Here is a 17,256-nt window from a genome sequence, read left to right as displayed (position 1 = left end):
GAATTTTTTATAATGAATTTTATCCATTTATTTTATTAAAATTGTATGCTGATATTTTTATGCATATTGTTTTATTGTTTATTGGAAGATTTCCAAAATGGAATATTTTTCCTGAATTTTACAAAAATGCTCATTTTTTAGCAAAACTATTATATGTTGTTGTTTTTGGATGTTTCAGTACAATTGTTTGTGTCTGCTTTTTTATTAGTTTGAATAGGTATTGTTTATTATTATATTTATTTTTTAATTTTTTTTTAAGATATATTGCAACTACAAATCCTCTTACATATAAAAGATTTTTTTCCAAAAAAAATATTTTGAAAATGATTATTAGTATATTACTTTTAAGTTCGTTAATTGGATTAGGTAAAGTTTTTTTCAATCCATGTATGGTACCAAGAGATATTGGTGGTTATTTTGCAGTTGTACGATCAAAAACTGTTGCATATTATGATTTATCATACACTTTTTTAATATATTTGCCATTATTTTTACTGTCATTATATTTTAATTTTTCTACCATTTATTATTTAAAAAAAATGAATAAAAAAAAAAAAGTTTTGCAAAAAAATAAAACATTATATTTGTATGGATTTGCATATATTATTGTTTTTAATATACTTATTGCTTACCATACAATAGTTATTGTAGCTGAATTTTCACAAAATATAAATATTTCTAATTTATTAATAATGATAAACATTTATGCTACAGATTCTATGACGATAGGACTATTTTATTTTATGATATTCATTAGGTAATTCAACAAAAAATAAATTATTTTAAATATTTTAGTCAAGAATTAAAAAAATTACTAACAATTTCATTTCAACAAAATAAGATAAATATTTCAATGCAACAACGCCTCAATAAAAGTATAAATTTAGAAAATAATTATGCAAAATAATTAAATTTATTTTTTTATTTTTTTTAATTAAACAAAAATTTTATAACTAATATAAATTCTTAAATTATTGTTAATCATTTTATTTGAATATATTATATAATCATTGCTAGTAATTTATTTAAACTTTTAAAATATAATTTATTATTATGATTTGCTTAATTTTTAGTATCATATATATATATAGTTATATAATATCTTTATCTATTCAATGATATAAATTTAATATCTCGTTAATAGGATATATAAGTATCAAAGAATAAATTATTAAATTTACTTTACCATTGAATAAAACAAGAAAAAAAAAATATAATTTCAAATTCTTTTACAGTCATGTAGACAAAACATAGAGATCATAAAAAGTATATTTATTAATTTAACAAATACAAATATTCCAGAAATTAAAAGTATAACAACATTTGATAAAATTTATCGTTAACATATTAGTCAATTACATTGAATATTCAAACATTTTTTTTTGCAAGAAATAGAAATTATTTATGATTTAGATAAAGATTAAAATAAGTTGAAAGAAATACCTGTTTATATATATTTGAAAATTTTATTCTTATAATTTCTATGAAAAAATTTTCTATATATATAATTGATTGTATTAATTATAATTTGAAAAGTTATTAATTAAATGTATATTTGAATAAAAATTTAAATTTATTAATAATATTATTTTAATGTTAATAACTTTTCTTATAAAATTAACTAATCTTCAAAAGATTTACATAACTTTTAGGAAGTAATGAAGAAATTTTAAAAATTTTTATCAAAGATTAATTGTACATTAACTAAGTATTTTATACCTTTTCATTACTTTCAATAAATATAGTTACATTTATTAAGGATATATTGTAAAACTTGTTGGTAAATGAAATGTATAAAATAGTATTTATATAAATTTTGAATCTTTCATATTATTTATTTGTAAATACTTGGACAATGAATATAAATAAAAATTTTATATATTTATTATTGTTTATCTTTATATGTATATTTTTTGTTAATGCTTCTGAAAAGGTATATTTTATTTATATTAAAATATGATAAATTTTTTTTTATTTTTTAGAATTTTGAAGAAAAGAAAAATGACAATAATTTATGTGTATACAAAAATCATACATATGATTTAAGATATTCAATTCCATTAGAACCTAAAAGAAAAGGAAAAAGTTTTAATTGTGATTTAATTAAATATCTTGATGATTTTGGTTATTTAAACGAAAGTACATATATTGATTTAAATAAAGAACAAATTTCTAAAGTTCAAATTGTTACAGCAATAACTCAAGATCATAGAGAAGAAGCTGGAAGAATGTTAGAATCATTTAAAAAACATTTTCCTGAAGAAAAAATTATTGTTTATGATTTAGGATTTAATAGTAAAACAATAAAAGAAATGAAATCATTAAAATTTGTTGAATATAGAAAATTTAATGTTTCAAAATATCCAAAACATGTTGCTAAAGCTAGATCATATGGTTTTAAATGGCTTGTTGTTGCTGAAGTTTTAAAAGAATATCCTGCTGTTATTTGGGCAGATGCTAGTATAAGATTTCAAAATAAATATTTTATACAAAAAATAAATAAATTTGTTAATTGTTATAAAGGAAAAAGTGAAAATCATAAACATAAAGAACAATTAATTGTTAAAAAATTAAGAGAAAAGAATAAGATAAGACATTTTACTTATAAAAATAATCCAAATGATGAAAAGTTATATAAATTTAATGTAAAACATTGTTATAAATCAAATGTTATAATGCATATACCAACATTCCATGGAATTTTATCAACAACACATGAAACATTTGCCAAATATTTTCCTGTTAATAAAAAAAAATATAATTATCCAACAGAACGTCAACAAAGTACAGCTTTTGTAACATTCTATCGAACAAAAGATACCATTCAAAATGTTATGAAATGGATTGTACTTTGTTCTTTAACTCATGACTGTACTGAACCAGTACATTGGTTTTCTTGTGATGGTCATTTTAATAATAAAAATTTATTTGCAAAAAAACATATTTGTCATAGATTCGATCAAACATTATTAACAACAATCTTACACAATTCTAATAATTATGACAATAGAAATTATGCTGCAGAACTTTATGATAATGGTATATATGCACATGATATTTTAAAAGATTATAAAATATTAATGAAGAATTAGATAAAAATTATTTATTTTAATTTATTTTTTTCTTTAATTTTTTGTAGAATAAATTATAATTTTCATATTTAAAAAAAATGTTTTCTTTACATTTTATATAGTTAAATTTTTTTTTTTTTAACTTAAAAAAAATTACTTTTTTGAAAATAAGTTTAATAATTAATTAATAACTAAAAGTTAATAAAAATAATTTTATTTAATTTATAATCAATTAACAATAAAAATTAATACTTTGTGGTAGTACAATAATTTTTATCAATAGAATTGTCAACCAGGATAAAAACTTGTCTATTAGATATATTAAATTTTTTACAAACTTTTATATATTGTATAATAATGTCATTTATTATATAAAATTTTCTTTGATTCAATACTTTTAATTGTAGATTTTAAAAAAAATAAATTAAAATGTTAACTGTTCTAGGAAATTTTTATTTAAATCTTTTAAAAACCTATATTCACTTTTATATCTAAAATACCTATCACTTTCTTACTTCTTAAGAATTTCAAAACTTTATCTTAACATTCTTGCGCACATGAAAGAATTTAAACTTATTATAAACCTAATCCAGAATAACCTATATCAACTATACTAGATAATTATCAATACTTCGCTTATTATTAATTAGTTTTATTAACTAACAGAAACTTCATCAAATACCTTGACTAAAATTGTACTTTCATAAATAATTTAAATTTTTTTTATAAAGTAATATTTTAGAAAATATAAATATAGATCAATAAAATTATAAATATTTACGGTACTTAATTGTTATATCCATATATTTTTAAATTTTCAACGGAAAAAAATTACAAATAATCATATTTTTTTTTATATTATTTTTAAAAATAATAATATTTTTTCTAAAACTTAATAATATTAATGAAAAAATTTTTTCTACAAAATTTGTAATGTAAACAATATTTTTTAATTTATAATTTTTACAATTTAAAAAAAAAAAAGATAAAAACAAAATGTATATATATATTAAATTTTTATGCAAAAATAATGTGTTAAAAATTTCTTTTTAGAACTAAATAATTTTTAAATAATAAAATTTTAATCAAGAGTAATAAATATCTTTTGAACAGATATAATATTTATGATACTTTTAATAAAATTAAGATATATCTTGCTATTCCACTAAAAGTTTAATGAAAAGTTTATTTTTTATAAAAATACAAAATGTTATTTTAATTTAAAAGAAATTTTGCGGATGTCATTTTTACGGTTTTTTTTAAAGAATATTAATATGAGAAAAAAACTTATAAAAAGCAGTTTTTGTTTAATTAGTTTGCTCTCACTTTAATGCATATCATCTTTATTTTAGAAGATATATTTTAAAACCGGTGTTTATTATATTAATACTTTGTAAAATTATTGAGAAAAATTTAAAGATATTCTTTATAAATTGAATAATGTTAAAAATTAGCAAAATGGGTATAATTTTAAATTGGTTAAAATGACAAGAATAAACATAAATTTTTCAATTTTTAATCATAATTTTTATTAAAAAAATAAAATAATATCATTTAATATTTTAATAATTAAAAAATATTAAAAGATAAATTCCTTTGTCAATACAGTAATAATATTTAAAAAAATTTTTTTTTATTATATTTGAATAAATATAATATTTAAAAATTATTTTATTAAAGAACAGTATCACTTTTCAAACTTATCATTTTATAAATATATGAAAATTTCTTATTAAAATTTACATTTAAGATTTATTATTATATAATTGTATATATTGGATTTATAAGTATGATATCATTTTGTAAATTTATAAATGATTAAAATCTCAGACAAATGTTGTAATTTAAATACTTGTTGGCAAAAGTAAAAAAAAAACGGGTATTTTTATTGTTATAACATATCTTGATTTTCACCAAATATTTCATATTAAATTATTATATATTTTAACTTCTGATTGTACTGTGTATATATATTTGTATCATTAGAAACAAATTTTTCATTTTTCTTATAGATAATGATTATACTATTGTGTATATTAATATTTCTTTGTAACATATTAAATATTGATGGTTCAAAATGTTACTCAGAAAATACTCGTTACATAAGAAATAATACTGCTAATTTTAATTCATTACATATGTATAGTTTTCATGTTATACCAAAAAATTATTACTCAGCTCGATATGCTACAGTCAAAGGTTTTATGATTGCTTATTGTAGTAATAAATATACAAGAAATCCAAAAAAAGAATATTTACTTGCTAATATTAATGGAAAAAAATACAAAGGTCGTGTAACATTTATTGAATATTCTTTTTGTAATGTTAAACGTCTTAATTGTAAATTAGAAGTATTTTATGTTAATTTTAATATTCCAAGAAAATTATTATCTGGTAAAGAATATATTAATATTATTGATAATGGATCTAAAAAAAGACAAACATTTAAACTTTCATCTGAAGCAGCTAATAGTCCAATTTATGATGGTATTACTGTTTGTACACCAACACTTTATTGGTATAATAATTGGCTTCAAATGTTTACCTTTTTAGAATATTGGAAAAAACAAAAAAAAGCTCATATTGTTATTCATTATAGAGGAATGTCTTCAACTGTTTTTAAACTTATTAATTCTTATAGTAAATATAATTTAGTTACATTAATACCAACACCAGCATTACCAAAACAACATGGAAGAGATATAGAACCATATATTTTTGGATTTGGTAGTAAAATTTATTTAAATAGTTGTATGTATAGTAGAAATACAAAATATGTATTAGCAATGGATTCTGATGAATATATACATTTTTTTAAAAATAAAAGTCAAAGTATATATGATTTTGTTGAAAAAGAATTTATAAAAAAACCAGAATTAACTTCAGTTAATTTTAGAAATGTAAGAGCTTCATATACACATAAAAATATTACTGAAACATTTAAATTTGCTCAAACATATTATTATTATAAAGATACAATAAATAAAGAAGGTAAATCAGTTGTAAGAACAAATAAAGTTGATATGATTGGTTATCATCTTCCAGTTGGTCTTAGTTCAAAAGATTCTTATAGGGTAACATTAAAAGAAAAAAAACATTTTTTTTAATAGTATATATATTTTTTTTAGATTAGTTCAAATATAGCACTTGTTTTACATGCAAGATCTAATTATGTTACTGTTAATATTAAAGGAAGAAAAAAGAAACTTCCAATTGCATTACTTTTTGATGAAGATGAACGTTTAACACTTGTAAAAAATTATAAAGATATTAAAGAAAATGTTATGAATGGTACACTTAATTTTGATTATAATGTAAGAATTGCTAATAGTTTAAAACTTACTGATCGTGTAAAAACAAAAAATTTTATATGTTATTTTGATTATGAAGAAAGTAAAAAGTTTGTATCAAAATTAGAAGATTGGATATATGGGGAAGATCAATGTAGTATGGAAAGAATATATATACCTTTTTAATTTACATTTATCAAATTATTTATTTTTAATTTATTTTTTTATAAAATTATCGTTATAATTGTGTTTAAATAAAATTATCATATAAGATAATAAATCATTGAAAAATTTTCTTACAAAAAAAAGAAGAAATTTTTTTTTCTAAAAGTATAAATTTAAATATTTAATTAATCTATATACTTTCATTACTTTGAATATTTCAACAATTTTATATACTAAATAATGTGATAATTTACCATATAAAATTTGAATCTTTAAATAAGTAGAATGTTCTTTAATAAAAATTTTAATTTTTTGATATATAAAATCCAATTGAAATAAGTAATTGAAACTATTTTAACTAACCTGTTTTGGTATTCATCAATACCGGTATTTAAAATTTTAGCAAATTTATTTATTATTTAGAAATAAAAATAAAATTTAGTTAAACGTACAAAAATCTTAGTCTTCTATATCCACAAGATTTACGCTTAAAAAACTAGTTTATCTTAAAAATTTTATTATATATTAATATATATTAACTTGGAGTTTATAAATTGTTTCTTTAATATTAAAAAAAATATTATTAATAAAATAATTTTTTTTTGACAACATCTAACTAAAATCTTTTAAAAATATATTTTTTTTAAAACAATTCAATTAATTAAATATATTTAAAAATTATAAAGTTTAAATTAAAAATTAATCATTATTTATTTATTTTTTAATTATCATTAAAATAGATAGAAATTTATAAATAAAAAAGGCTTTGGGAATATCAAAAACTATCTAATAATTTAGAAAAGTTAATTGTTGCTTTTATCTAATATTCTTTTTTTTTAAATTATTTTCAATAAAACACATGATTAAAAAGAAATATATTAATTTTTACATTGCTTAATATTCTGGTTTTTCCTAAATAGTTGGATGAAAATGCTCCTTTGTAATGATAAAAGTAACAGGTTACATACATCAAGAAACCTTGAAAAAGTTACTTAAATATGTGAACAATTTTTCTTCTATTTTATTTTGGATTTTTATTTATTAGAATGGCATTTATATCTATTTAATTATATTATAAAAAGTCTTTTTTTTTAAATCAATTTATTTTTATTTTCATTAAATAATTTTCTAGAATTTTTATTTGTTTTTCTCAAAAATTGAGAAATGCTTGGAAATTGGCATATTCTAATATTTTTTATTACTATAATTATTCAATTACCTTTCAAAATAGAAACTAAAAAAGTTGCAAAAAAAGAAATTATTAATAATGAAGTTAAAATTAATGAATCATTACCAGTACCAATGATTAATAGAAGTTTTATAAGTTTTAAAAAATCAGAATATCAAGGATCTTCTAAATATAAAATTGGTGTATGCTTTATTGGAAAAAATTTTAGTACAATGTTAGAGAAAATATTTTGTTTTATAAATAGTACTAAAAATAAAATAAAATATATGTTTTCAACATGTGATAGAAAGCATCGTTATCAAAGTTTGCGTAAGATGCAAAAAGCTTACAAACTAGGTAGTGTTAAAAAATTATTTAAAGAATATAAAATGTTAATGGTTGTTAGAAACCCCGTAGATAGATTAATTAGTGGATTTATGCAATTATGTTATTTTAGAATCTTTCTTAAACCAGATGAAGATTATTGTTATAAATGTGGAAAAGATTTATCTTGTTTTATTGATAGACTTCAAAATGAATTGTGGAAAGTAGCTAAAAATGAAAAAATTCCAAATCAATTTCATGACTATCACTTTTATCCTCAAACATGGTAAGTTTTTAAATAATATTAAATAAAAATTATATATAAAAAAATATTTAGGCAATGTGCTTACTTTAAACATAAGAATGAATATACTTATATTAAATATCCATCAAAAAAAAAGAACTCATTCTATGATCAATTAATTTATTACATGGGAAAAGCGGGTGTTCCAAAAAATGATATAACATATATAAATGAAAGGATGCGTTCCACAGGAACAAAACATGTAACAAATTCAAAGGATGCTACAAAAGTATACAAAGATGCTTTATTTAGCAATACGAATTTAATTAAAAAAGTATGTACAATATTTTATCATGATTTCATTGAGTTTGGATTTAAATTTCCCAGTCAATGTGATCAATTCAAAAATGCTACAATTTCTTAAAATGCTTTAAATTATCAAAAACTATTGTTTTTTTTAAAACAATTATTAAATTAATATTTATACTTAACAAAGTGCATAAAAATATTTATATTATAAAAATATTATTTATTTTATTCTATTTTAATTTTATTTATTTTAAATATTTTATTATGTTTAGAAATATTATTCTTTTTTGTTAAATTTTCCACAATAACAAAATACATTCATAGTTAAAGCTATAAGTGAAAATGTTCCAAAAATAATCATATAAAAATGTGAAATATTGTAATGTTCAATAATTCTAAAAAAAAAATTTTTTTGTTATTATTATTAAATTATACTTACAAAATCATAATTAGAGACAACAACTGAGAAAAACAACCAATTAAATGAAGTATATTTATCATAAAACTTGGTCTTTTTTTATCTAAAAGTTTTGAGAATTCAAATAAAGTTGGTCCAATTATGGTTGGTAAACCTATTCCAAGACATAATATTGCTGAAAGTACATAAACTTCAAATGGTATATTCTGATTTCCATTAAAAGAATAAATATTTTCAAAAGTTGAATTTTTTAAAGGTTTTATATCCATATTATTATAAAGTGGTAAAGAACAATTGAGTATATTGTAAACTATTAATAAAAAGAAACCAAAGATAATCAGATTGTGTGGTTTCCTAAAAAAAAAAGTTATTAATGTTACAGTACTTTAAATTTACAATTTTTTTAATGGTGGTAATCCGATTAAAAGAGCTGTAAAAATAGCCGTCATAAAAATCATTCCAGTTACTAATTCAAAAGTTAATATTTTCCAAGATTTTCTAAACAATATATTTAGTTCTGTCCAAAAAATTGGAAATGATTCATAAGTATAAAACATTAGATTAATAAAAAACCAATTAAATATTAAAACAGATGCTTTTTTAATATTATTAACAATAAAAAGTGATGTAATATATTTTTCAATAGGCATATTTTTATCATATTCAATACCAAAAAATTTTTCCTCATATGAATATAAAAATATAAGAAGATATACAAAATACATAAAAGCCATTAAAAGACTTGGAAGTGATTCTTTTGTAACAATAAGTTTACAAAAATAAATTTTAGGTTCCATATTAGATGCTCTAAATAATGAAAATAATAAATGACCAGTTGTGATACCAATTATATATGAAGTAACAGAAAAATAAACAACACTTTTTTTATCATTTTCATTTGAAGCACCAATACAATAAGAATATAATGAACCTAATATACCAGAGCCATATCCAACTAAATATCTTGATACTAAAAGAACATATTGAACATAAAATATTGGTATGATAGACAAAAAAAGATATATAATATTTCCAAATATTAAATATCCAATAGCCATTAAGAAAATTTTGTTATAATTACTGATTCTAACGCTAATGTAACCAAAAAATAATGTTCCAGTAGTTTGTCCCAATATATGACAAATCATGACAAAAATATATGTACGAAATTCTGCATATGGATCAAGAAAAGAGAAATACGAAAATATTGTTATATTAAATAATGAAAATTGAATTCCAATTAAAAATATAAATAAATATATCAAAATAATTGATTTCCAATCACTTTTATTTTCTAACTTTCTAAAAAAAAATAATATTAAACATTAATAATAATATATAAAACTAACTTATATTCTTTTCTTTCTAATATACCATTAAATCCTGGTAAAATATTTATTTTCAAAACATGAAAATTTGAATTTATTTCTTTAACCATTTTGTCAAACTATACAAAAATAAATAAAAAGTAATAAATTTTATTTTATTAAACTATAAATAACAAAAAAAAAATATTAAAAATTAGATTAACAAATTGTATTTTAATTAACTTAAACAAATTTCAAGGGGATTAATCGTTTGTAAAATATTAATATTAAAACTATCGCAAAGAGGATTAAAGATCCCTGAAGAATCATTATATACACAGTTCCTGATATGTTAAATAAGTAACTATAAATTAAAATATTATTATTAATTTTTTTTTTTGTTAAAATATTATTTATATACTTACGTTCCAATAAATGGTCCAACCATACGTGCTATTGAACCAAATAATTCAAAAATACCTTGCATAAATCCTTGTCTTCTAGGACCAAGAATATCAGCATATAATGTAATATTTGGAGCTGCTGTATATGGGAATCCAAAACCCAAACAAAATATCATTGTTATACAATAAATTATTAATGGTACACGATTAATATAATCACACCATTGATATTTATTTGAACAACCACCAAAATCAACTGTTGAATATTCAGTTCCATTTTCATCTATTGGAATATGATCAAGTTTTTCTGGATAAAAAAACCATGAATAATTTAATGTATGATGAATAAAAAAAATACTTAATCCAAAAATTAAAAGTTTTCTTTGATCACTAAAAATATTTAATAATAATTATTATTATAATTACATACATATTATGAACAAAAGTAAATGCTTGTATCATATAATTACTAAAACTTATAATAGCTGAAGATGCTATAATAAGACCATTATATAAAACAGCTTCAGAATCATTCCAATTATACATTGCTATAGATAAAGGTGTTGCTACAGCTTCAATATTTGTTGATATTGATGATTGAACAAACATTATTGTTATACAAATAGTAACAGCAATATTATCAAATTTAGGTAATTTAAATTTTTCATCATCTTTAAATTTTTCACTATTTTTTGATGATGATACTTCTTCAAAACCAATAAATGTTTCTTTAAATCTAACTAAAAAAAATATAATACCAATTATATAAAGAAAAGTCATTATTAATGCAGGCATTGTAAACATATTAATATTAAAAATAAAAAATTTATTATTTTTGGTACCTAAAGGTGTAAATAATGCTTGAATAACTGGACCAATTGTTACACCTACAACAAATGAAGCATTTGATAATGCAACAACTCTTCTTCTATCTGTTGGTATACATGCTGTAACACAATATGATCTTAAAACACCATTTGTACCAGATCCAAAACCAACTAATATTCTTGATAAGCATATCCAATAAAAAATATTATCTTTAGATAATTCTTGTAAAAATGCATATATTATATTACCAATAACAACAATAATTAATCCAACAGTAATTGGAATTTTATTAGATTTTAATTTAGTAGCAATACCTCCAAAAAGTGGTGAACCAAGAACATTTCCTAAAGAAAAAGAAGCTATAGCATAACCAAGTAAATTGACTTTAGAAGATGGATTTAATAATAAAATATATGGCCAAATAGATGTATAATATATAGTTAATTGTATTCCAGATAATAACATCATTGAATATGTCATATATATTGAATACCAATCAGTATTTTTTCCTTCCATAATTCTAAAAAAAAAAAAATATAATTAAAATAAAATTAAAATTCATACTCATTAATTGATTCTATTTTTGTCTTTAAAGAGGATCTATTAATATCAGGTTTTTCATTTTTTCCTACTATTATAACTTTTCTATTATCTTTTGCCAATATTTCCATCTTTCAAAAAATTAGACATATATATATATTAAAAAAAATAATGAAGTATTTTATATATGAGAAATAAATGCCTATATTTTGATATTTATATATCAATATTTAAAAAAAAGTATTCGTACTTTTTTTAATAATATTTGATTTTATATATTATAAAGAAAAAATTAAAAAGTTATTAAAAGAATAAAAACCCTATTAAAATTTAAATAATCTTAAGTGCAATAATTATATATATATATATATCATTTGTTCCTTAATAATATTATTATTAAAGTACAAAAAAAAAAGAATTCTTTTTCTCTTTTAATTTTTTTTTATCTATAATATGGATAAAATTGTATCAAAATACTGTATCATTTTTATGTTTGACATTTATTAATAATAATGATTTAGTATTAAAGCATTTTTATTGCACTTTTATATTCTTTTATAATACTTTTATAGTAAAAATTTTAATTTGTAATATACATTGATGTAAAAATAATTAATTTTTTTTAAATAAATAAATATTTTCTTTATAATTATATAACAATAATTTTAATAACTTTTTATTTATCTTTTTTTAAAAGGTAGTAATTAATAAAACTATAATAAATTAATTTAATAATACCATTAAAAAGATTATTTATCAAAAAATATTATATATGTATATTCTTCTTGCAACATATAACATATATATTGTTTTTTTTTTCTATTTTTTTAAATTATAAATTCAATATTATAAACCATAATTAAATAATATTGTATTTGAATTTAAACATTATTTGTAAAAAATTATTTTAAAAAAATAGTACATTTATTTTATTACTAAATAACAACATTTTGTATCATTTTAAAAATTCGTAATTTTCTAAAAAAAATTTTTTATGTATAAATAACATAAACATTCATTTATTGTAATTGCATTTTTATAAAATAATATTCTTTTTTAAAATATGATTAAAAAAATTGAATTCAAAATTATCTGTTACATAAAAAGAAAATTTTCTTTAATCTTTTCATAAAAATCTGCTTTGAAGATTATTTAAACTAAATTTTATAACTTTTAAAATCTTCTTAAATATTATAATTTTTAACTAAAAATAGAATATAGAAAATAATTAAAAATTATAAACTTTTAAAAAAAGAAACATGAAATAAAACGGTTTTAAAATAAAATTGATTTTAAAAAAAAGGCATATAAATTAAAAAAAAACCCATCTATCAACAACAAATTCTTAAATATATATATATAAAGTACTGCAAAATTTTCTTTTATTTTAAAATATTAAGAAAATTATTATATTTATATAGATATAGTTCAAAAAAAAGCATTGATTTTAATTATTTAAAAATGATACAATTAATTGTAAATTATTACATCCATTAATTAAAAAATAAAATATATTAGAAAGCAATTATTAGTAACTTCCTGATATCCATTTCATGCCAATACTTTTTTTTATCAGTTATCTGAAAAAGTCATGATTTTAATTTGTTTTGATAATTATTAAATAAGATTTATATAAAGTATATTTTATTTTTACCAAATATTTCACACATTAATTGTTTCTTTTTTCATATTAATAAATTACTATTTGATGACTAGACAAATTTCAACAATATATTATAACAGTCATCAATAATTAATACAATTATGATATGTTATAGCTAAAGTTATTACATATATTTATTAAAGATTTTAACAATTCATTTTTTTTGAATAATATTTACTCAAAAAATAAATTAAAATTATTCTTTAATATTACATGATTCATCAAATAGTTTCTTTTTATTATTAAGACCTATTAAATTTATCGATAAAATAAAAGTACAAAAAAAATTTATATATGAGTATTGGAATGTTAGTTTTTTGATCAGTCAATAAGAAGATTAATTATTTTCTAAATATATATGTAATTATTCTCTTAAATGTAAAGATTTTATAACGTTTTTTGTACCTGTAAAAATCTTAACATAGTTTAATTTTTTTTTCACACTCTTCTTAACGTAATATTCTTTGATACATTAAATAGAAATGATTATATTCTATGGTATTAGTTTTAAATTGTAATAGTTAAAAAAAGAATTTTACTAGTTAATTACTTCAATTAAAATTATCTATTTTATTAAATTAGAATTTTTTTGTATTAGATTTACTTTTGGTAATTTTAGGTTAAAAAATGACACCAGTTTCAAACTTTGAAAATTCTAGTGAAAGTGGGGATGTAAAAAAATTTGACAATATGTTACCTTCTGAATTATTAAAATATTTTGATGTAAGTTTACTACGATTCTTTTAATATATGTAATTATTTACAGGTTCCTGAAGGTACTGTTGAATATGCTCCCATTAAAGGTACCGGACATTCTGGAAGTAGTACAAATATTGTTACTAATGCTTATGAAATATCTGGAAATAATGCTAAAACATGGGTTTATCAATTTGATGTTGGAGTTATAATTTCAATTAAAAGAAAAAATGATCAAGTAATAAGATATGAACTTAATAAAACACAATTTGATGGTTTTAAAATGAAAGAGTAAGTTTTATAAAATGTAATATTATAATTATTATTTTATAGTTATTATTTTCAAAAATTAAAAATAGTAATGGTCAAACTTTTTCCAATGATTCAACATATCTTGCGAGATCAACTTCAAATTTCAGAATATTCTATAATATCTGATTTTCATCGCATATTTTTTACAACTGATGATAAACTTAAAAGAATGGTTGAATCAAAAAAAGGATTATGGAATGTTGTTGTTCCTGATAAATACATTCCTTTTGTTAAAAATCTTTCACCTAAATCACTTGAAAATCTTCAAAAAGTTGAGTTGGAATTTAAGTTTACCAGTGAATTTGATGCTTCTGATTGTTTATTTAAAGACTCTGTTAATGATAAACAAGGAATGCAATTTTTTAATTTATTAGTTGATATCAAAAAAAATTTAAATTATGAGGAATGGGCTAATTATAACAATGGTAAAAGTTATCTTATCAATCCAGAAAAATATGAATTTAAAGAATGTGATATGCCACCACTTCCTGATGCAAAATATCTTGGAATGGGAAGTTTTAGTAGTGTTAGGCAAGCTGGTAATATAAAAAATGATAGTGTTGGCCTTATTTATGTTGTTGATTCTATAAGAACTGCATTTCATGCACCACAATTATTGATTAAAAAATTTGATGAAATGATAACAAGACCTGGAACAGGTGCAAGAGTTGAAAAAATGAAATTTTGTGGAACAGTTTATGAAAAAATTTTAAATAATTTTAAAGGATTAGTTTGTCACTGTACTCATCTAGATGGAAAAGAAATAACTATTTATGATATTGATGATTATGGAGCTGATACTAGACAAATTATTATTAATAATGAAAAAATGACAGTTCAAGAATATTATTTAAAAAAATATAATATTAATCTAAAGTTTCCATCACATCCTCTTATAATACAAAAAATTAAACAAAATGAAGATGGTAAAAAGACAAAAAGTTTAAATTATTATCCAATGGAACTTTTAGAAGTTGCAGATTATCAAAGAGTTAAACAAAAATCTCAAACACCAGATCAAATAAGATGTTTAATAAAAGCATGTGCTACAAATCCTTCTACTAAACGTTTTGACATACAACGTTTATTTAAAGCTCTCCAAGTAACAAATAATGAATTTCTTCATTATCATAATTTAACAGTACAAAATAATCCAATAAAAGTTTCTGGGCGTATATTGGAGTCACCAAAAATTGTTTATGCAAATAATCGTCTTGTTAATACCAAAGTCGATAATAAATCATGGGATATTGGTTCTCAAGATAAATTTATTATACCCTCAAAAATTACTAATTGGGGATGTTATTATTTTGAACCAGTTGGTATTGGAAAACTTACAATATCTGATATTAGACAATTTGTTGATATTTATACACGTCAAGCAAGACAAAAAGGTATTTATATTGAGGATTGTTATGAAATAAAACAAGTTGCTTCAAATGAGAAACATCTTGAAGATTTATTTATTTATCTTAATAAAGAAAAAGCAGATTTTGCTTTATTTTTATCACCTGATAAATTAACAGAAATGCATCAATTTATTAAATTATATGAAAGAAAATACAATGTAACAACTCAAGATTTAAGACAAAATACCGTTAAGAATGTAATATTTAAAAAACAATATAAAACATTAGATAATATTCTTATGAAAACTAATATTAAAGTTGGTGGATTAAATTATAATTTAATAAATTCAGAAATGGAATTAATTGTTAATAAAAATAAACTTATTATTGGAATTGGTTTTAATCATACAAGAAGTGGTACTTATGATGGATTATCAACTGTAGGATTTGCTGCTAACACAACCAAAAATCCTATTGAATTTGTGGGAGATGTTTGTTTTACAAAATATCAAGATAATAAAAAAATCTATTTTTATGCTCGAATTTTAGAAACAGTTTTTGAAAATTATTTAAAATTTAATGGCCAACCAAAAGAAGTTATCATATATAGAACATCAGGTTCAGAAGGCAAATATGATGAATATATGCGTTGGGATATTTCTTATGTTAAATATCTTTTACAAACTTATGCTCCAAATGCCAAGTTAACTTTTATTATTATTGAAAAGAATCATAATTTTCGTTTTTTTAAAGAAGAAATTAATTCTAATGATAGTGCTCCAAATCAAAATGTTGCTCCAGGAACAGTTGTTGATAATGATGTTGTAAGAACAAAAGTTTGTGAATTCTTTCTTACTTCACATTCTGGTATTCAAGGTACTTCTAAAACACCTAGATATTGTGTTCTTTATGATGATAATAATTATTCAATTGATGAAATTGAAAATTTGACAAATGCTTTGTCATATGATTATCAAATTGTAAATTTACCAATTAATTTACCAGCTCCTGTCTACATTGCTAATCAATATGCTGATCGTGGTCGAATGACTATGAAAGCTCAAAATAAAGATTATTCTATTGATAATGATCTTTCAGAAGTATATGATGAATTAGGTTATAAAAAATCAATTTTTAACAACAGAAGAGTTAATGCATAAAATAATTA

The 17,256-nt window shown here is 19.4% G+C and overlaps 6 protein-coding genes across 6 annotated transcripts; 5 read left to right on the top strand and 1 right to left on the bottom strand.

Annotated features, from left to right (window-relative positions):
* Positions 1-59: 59 nt before the first annotated feature.
* On the top strand, positions 60-761 carry SRAE_2000473800 (G protein-coupled receptor, rhodopsin-like family and GPCR, rhodopsin-like, 7TM domain-containing protein; the record flags this gene model as incomplete). The annotated part of the gene is made up of 2 exons (XM_024643649.1): positions 60-217; positions 260-761. 2 exons carry the CDS (start codon positions 60-62, stop codon positions 759-761), a joined length of 660 nt encoding a protein of 219 aa, XP_024509297.1.
* A 1,094-nt stretch (positions 762-1,855) lies between these two features.
* On the top strand, positions 1,856-3,092 carry SRAE_2000473700 (Protein of unknown function DUF1647 family-containing protein; the record flags this gene model as incomplete). Its single annotated transcript, XM_024643648.1, has 2 exons — positions 1,856-1,933; positions 1,983-3,092. The coding sequence occupies 2 exons, from the start codon at positions 1,856-1,858 to the stop codon at positions 3,090-3,092; spliced, it is 1,188 nt and encodes a 395-aa protein (XP_024509296.1).
* A 1,994-nt stretch (positions 3,093-5,086) lies between these two features.
* Positions 5,087-6,547, top strand: SRAE_2000473600 (Domain of unknown function DUF23 domain-containing protein; the record flags this gene model as incomplete). Its single annotated transcript, XM_024643647.1, has 2 exons — positions 5,087-6,145; positions 6,200-6,547. 2 exons carry the CDS (start codon positions 5,087-5,089, stop codon positions 6,545-6,547), a joined length of 1,407 nt encoding a protein of 468 aa, XP_024509295.1.
* Positions 6,548-7,690: 1,143 nt separating this feature from the next.
* On the top strand, positions 7,691-8,686 carry SRAE_2000473500 (Sulfotransferase family and P-loop containing nucleoside triphosphate hydrolase domain-containing protein; the record flags this gene model as incomplete). The annotated part of the gene is made up of 2 exons (XM_024643646.1): positions 7,691-8,304; positions 8,356-8,686. 2 exons carry the CDS (start codon positions 7,691-7,693, stop codon positions 8,684-8,686), a joined length of 945 nt encoding a protein of 314 aa, XP_024509294.1.
* Positions 8,687-8,848: 162 nt separating this feature from the next.
* Positions 8,849-12,199, bottom strand: SRAE_2000473400 (Major facilitator superfamily and Major facilitator superfamily domain, general substrate transporter-containing protein; the record flags this gene model as incomplete). The annotated part of the gene is made up of 9 exons (XM_024643645.1): positions 8,849-8,966; positions 9,011-9,343; positions 9,386-10,291; positions 10,339-10,436; positions 10,636-10,660; positions 10,722-11,090; positions 11,131-11,440; positions 11,543-12,048; positions 12,093-12,199. The coding sequence occupies 9 exons, from the start codon at positions 12,197-12,199 to the stop codon at positions 8,849-8,851; spliced, it is 2,772 nt and encodes a 923-aa protein (XP_024509293.1).
* Positions 12,200-14,358: 2,159 nt separating this feature from the next.
* SRAE_2000473300 (Protein argonaute-2) lies at positions 14,359-17,248 on the top strand (the record flags this gene model as incomplete). The annotated part of the gene is made up of 4 exons (XM_024643644.1): positions 14,359-14,454; positions 14,498-14,718; positions 14,761-15,665; positions 15,711-17,248. 4 exons carry the CDS (start codon positions 14,359-14,361, stop codon positions 17,246-17,248), a joined length of 2,760 nt encoding a protein of 919 aa, XP_024509292.1.
* Between the last annotated feature and the right edge of the window lie 8 nt (positions 17,249-17,256).

The sequence above is a fragment of the Strongyloides ratti genome (genome assembly GCF_001040885.1).
Source record: "Strongyloides ratti genome assembly S_ratti_ED321, chromosome : 2".
In the NCBI taxonomy this organism is placed as follows: domain Eukaryota; kingdom Metazoa; phylum Nematoda; class Chromadorea; order Rhabditida; family Strongyloididae; genus Strongyloides; species Strongyloides ratti.
Note: the sequence above shows the minus strand (reverse complement) of the source record. Positions and strands in the feature narration are given on the sequence as shown.